The sequence below is a fragment of the Aplysia californica genome, unplaced genomic scaffold (genome assembly GCF_000002075.1).
Source record: "Aplysia californica isolate F4 #8 unplaced genomic scaffold, AplCal3.0 scaffold00688, whole genome shotgun sequence".
Classification (NCBI taxonomy): domain Eukaryota; kingdom Metazoa; phylum Mollusca; class Gastropoda; order Aplysiida; family Aplysiidae; genus Aplysia; species Aplysia californica.
Genome location: NW_004797958.1, coordinates 251,773 through 256,813, shown reverse-complemented (window position 1 = coordinate 256,813; position 5,041 = coordinate 251,773). Strand labels below are relative to the sequence as shown.

At 36.8% G+C, this 5,041-nt stretch overlaps 1 protein-coding gene across 1 annotated transcript in view; it reads right to left on the bottom strand.

The window, feature by feature from the left end:
• LOC101853349 (DNA repair and recombination protein RAD54B) overlaps positions 1-5,041 on the bottom strand; it is a gene marked incomplete in the record, with an annotated part of 29,627 nt that overhangs the window by 23,595 nt on the left and 991 nt on the right. The window contains 5 exon segments of the mRNA XM_013088120.2: positions 578-680; positions 1,683-1,770; positions 2,303-2,357; positions 2,999-3,122; positions 3,636-3,765. Of these exon segments, the coding sequence (XP_012943574.1) occupies positions 578-680; positions 1,683-1,770; positions 2,303-2,357; positions 2,999-3,122; positions 3,636-3,765 (500 nt within the window).

Sequence of the window (5,041 nt, the reverse complement as noted above, 5' to 3'; positions counted from 1 at the left end):
ACAACGACTGAACAATCTTACGATTTTGATAGAGCAGATAGTACATTTGGTTTCTGACCTCACAATCTCAGTGACTCAAAACGGGCAAAAATGTCAGATAGAAATTTGTAATTCTAAGGTAGCGATATATCACAGTAAAGAAACAAACAAAATCCCATTGAAATGGACAGACGAGAAAATGTTAAAAGAAGACAACTGTACGTTAAGCTCACGTTAAGCTCAGAGAAGACAACAATTTATTGATCTCCATCAAGAGAAATTTGCTGCAGCATGGTAAACACACACAGGAACATGCACTCATCAACACACACACACGCACACACACACACACACATCTACTCTCTCTCTCTCTCTTTCTTTTACACACTTACAAACATAGACACACACACAGACGAATAGTAAACAGATGGACATACAAAATAATATTAATCTCGCACAACTGACAATGACTGAATATCTCGTCTTTTTGACAATAAGGATGAATTTTTATACCTACTGGTATACCTTCACTATCATAGAACATTCAGTTTTGCTGATAAAAGGTTTAAACATTGCCCAAGTCACACCATCAACCTACGCAGATTTTTCTTCACACTGGACACAACAGCTTCAGCCGAGCAAGAGCCGGCTGAGAAACATTTTCCCGACTTGAATTGTTCCTCGGTCAACTCCGACAACACCTGGACAGACACAAAAGTTTGTTAAATAAGGAATAATAAATGATATAAATACGACAAATGAATCTACTTTCAGATAAACAGCAAAATCAGCTTGACTCCTTATGATTTGCCCATCAAGTGCAATCAAAGCACCCGCGAACCATCAACAATACAATATTTGAACTGACAAGTTATATCAAATAAACACATTAAAAGACCCAAAGACATATGTGAGGCAGCGTGGTGGAATCAGGCTCTCGTCAAAATAATCAAAGTGAAGAAACCTGCATTTTTTTGCAGGTTTGTGAATTTTTATCAAATTTTTCTTTTTTGGCTCAACACCTTTCATGCCCAATAAATAACTCATTTCTGTGTGGATTTTTCTGAAAAACGCTGATTAAAGGCACAAAAATTTAAATTTTCAGTTACCAAGGACTATTAAGCTAAAGAAATTACTAATCTTTGACGGCCATTTTCTCACTAATTTTGCCTCTGAAAATAGGTGACCCAGACCTCCTTCATTCACAAATATCTCGACTTGTATTCAAGATAAATGGATTTTTTTTTCATACAAATAAAGACAACTAAACAAGCTTTAAGATGATACCAATAACTCTACATGCCCAAAAATTGACGAGAGCCTGATTCCACCACGCTGCCTCACATATAGTAAATACAAAATAAAACACAGTAATTTCATGGTATGAGTTTTTCACAGAGTTGGCAAAAAAATTAGACGTATTCAGACATGTTTTTCCATCCAGCCAGATATCATGTGGCTATAACACTTTCTGATGATGGATTATAAATTATCTATGAGGCATTGAAGTATTATGAAGAGGGTCAATTTAATAACTTTTGCAGGAAAAGTTAATTTCATTGTGCGACCTGAGAACAAAATTGATTTCCACAGACTATCACACTCCCTCTTCCTCCCCAGCATACATGAACATGCTTGGCATAAAAAGAGAAGCATTTACACGGGTAGGTAAAATACTTACCACAATATCCAGAAAAACCCACCTGTATTTCTTTCCCACCGACAAAAAGTGTTTCATCTTCTTTGAGTGAATCAAGTTCAGCCGACTTGTAACCGCTACCCTTGGCGATCCTGCAAACAAATACAAGCACTAAATGATGACACAGATTTCTTCTTTCACTTTGTGTTTATTTGTGAGCAAAGAGGATTATGATATCAAAGTACTGCAAAGGAGAAAGCATAGTGTTGCTCCAGAATCTAGAAAAATATAAGATAAGATAAGATAAAATAAGATAATCAATACTTTATTATCACAGAGGGAAATTTTATAAAGTATTATCTTATCTTATATCATACATAATAATACAGCATCTTTGACTTTCAAGACGCACAGTGCTCATATCACTATGTCGACATCTAGCTTGACGCAGTCCTACCAGAGGGAATATAACTGCGCTTTCCGTCGGCATTTGAAAGGTCACCGGGCAGCAATGGGAAAGGATCCCCTCCCAGCCCTTTTCATGAGACATAAATACAGAGGTACCAAACTGGCTGAGGACAGGTGTCTTAAATCAACAAAACACAACTAAGGAGAGCGACAATTTTACCATTTGGACCTTGCATCCATTCATATTCATTGAACATGATGACAAAAAGAACTCACACTTTGCCCTCCATGTCGTACAAGGAAGCCGTCCGACCGTGGGTGACCAGAACAGCTGTAACAAGTTAGACAAGAGGTGGTGGGGGGAGGGGGGGTGGATAAAATTAGATGAAAGGCAAAGGTATAGTCTGGAAACTCCTATGGAACTACAATCGCATTAAATTTGTATTTTTAAAAACTTCTTCATAGTTTTTTTTCTTGTTAAGAAAAACTAATAAAAACCAAAGTGGACCAACCTTTTTTTTAACAAGTACAAATATGTGAAAAGATTCAACGTATACTAAAGAAAATGTTTAAAACAAATGGGTTACAGCAGTGACTGATGCAATTCTCGCTCTCAACTTTATGACTACAGACCTCATTGCTTCAGCTGAGAATAAGAACCTTAGTCACTTACAACTGAAGGAAATTTACGAAGTCGGTAACTTAGTAATACTGAAGCAAGGAAAAACTGAAATCTAAAAAAAAATAAAAAGATTTGAAGACAAGTTCGAACAAGTGCATGATAGTATTTTAGTTAGCACAATACAAAATACTTTTGAATAAAGAAAAACCACTTGGAAAGAGTCAAAATAAATTCTGTATGACATTTATTCAACTTCTAAAATAATTAAGCTACAGTAGAAAATATAACTCTGTTCACAAGAAAGTAAATTACGACAAGTTGATTCTTTTTTAAAAAATGAAAAAACTTACCATCTCCTTCCCACTTTTTGTGCTTCTTTTTGGACATTTTACACCAGACAACACTAAGGTATTTGGAAGCTGTTTTCTTTTCTGTTTGACCTTGTTCATATTTTGGCCTATTTCCAGAGTGCACCTGGTGAGACAAAACAGTCAGGAATGCAAAAACTGGAACACATGGAATTTTTTAAAGCAAAAAATGCAGGTTTAGTGCTGCATTCATTGCACACATATAATATACTAATGACTCCAAAATCTATTCCAATAGACGACTAACCCGTAAAAAAAAAAAGACTTTGATTTTGAGACCTCTACAAGAATCAAATGATACACTACGGATAATAATGTACATCATAAGACAAAACAAAAGAATGGTTACCATTTCAACAGAACAAGCCTGTTTAAATCACTTATAAAACAAATAAAGAGATAGATATAAATATATAATACAGTCAATCCAGCTGTAACTGCCACCAGTATAAGACAATCCCTTGTACAAATAGCCACTTTCCATTTCCTCCCTAAGTTATTAAAAAACATTATAATGACACTGTGTAAAAGACATCCACCAGTCTAAGACAGCCATACCGTTTCTCCTCAGCATTGGTTGGGTGGCCCTTTTATACATTTAGACTGTACTACACCCTACCTGTTTGTAAGGACTCTCATTTTCAGACGGTCTTATTTTGTTGTACACTGGCCTTTGGATGTTCTGCCTGTGTAAGGTCCGCGCCTCTGACGATACACCTGATTCGCATCCACTACTTTCATTTTCAGGCCTGGAAAGACGAAAATGTTTTCCAAAATTATACAGTTGTGCTTGAGAACAAAGAAAATTCAGGATCTAAGCTGATTCATCAGAGGGTGAATCATGGCCAGGCCCACAATCAGTAGAATGATCTGATCTCTCCTTATTTGAAATGTATGTGTACTGACATGACCCCTAGTAGGCGGGTTTATGATGACTTTTGGTGAGCAAAGAGTGGTAAACACCTTGATGGCTAATCACAATGTTGGCAGGAGGCATATATATTATCATATATACACCATTTTCATTGTTCCAATCGGGAGTCTCAAACGTTAATCACTCCCCTCCCAAAATTTAAATAGCTTTTCATCTCTGACCAAGTTCCCTCATCTCTGTTGTAATCATGCACCATTATTGTGACCGCACCAATTAAAAATATATTCAGTCTGTAAGCAGTTTTGGGAGTAGAGACATGAAAGATATTTACTGCTGTGATGAGTGATGATCACAGAAACAAGAAACAGTGTTGAGTTCAGAGTTCGATGTCATCCCGTCTGATGCGGCCTTGTAGGCCCCACACCCACCCAATGTGTGTTACAGTACAATGTGTGTTACAGTACAATGTGTGTTACAGTACAATGTGTGTTACAGTACAATGTGTGTTACAGTGCAATGTGTGTTACAGTACAATGTGTGTTACAGTGCAATGTGTGTTACAGTACAATGTGTGTTACAGTACAATGTGTGTTGTAGTTCATGAGGCAAAGGGTTCAACAGTAAGTGCAACATGTTTGGGGGATGGGTGTTCAAGTTCACACCTTGGCGTGATCTTGTCTTGAGCAAACATCGTGTACCTCCTCATTCATTGTGGTTTACAACAGAGATGTGAGAATACATTCAGCTTATTCAGAGTGGATCATCTGTGACTCACATTATAAAATTGGAAATCTTCTCTGCAGGGTTGAGCAGCTGTGCTATTGCCTGGGTTTTTGTTCTCCGTAAATTATTTAAATTTATCTGAAATGCAGGATCTTAGCCAAATGTAGTCCTTCAGAGCAGAATTTTAGGAGTGACTTTTGACTTTCGTGTAATTTAAAAAAATAATTACACTTTATTTATTAAGCAAACTGGGATCGTAAATGGTGTGATCTTGGTTAGAGTTAGACGGAGACTTCTAGAGACCCTTCATGATAAAAATCCACACAATGTAATTTTAAACAAACACAGTGTTGACTCTAAATGTGTTGCCACATCGATTTAAATAGCTCACTACTTACTTACTGCAATCGATACACCCCCCCCCCCCA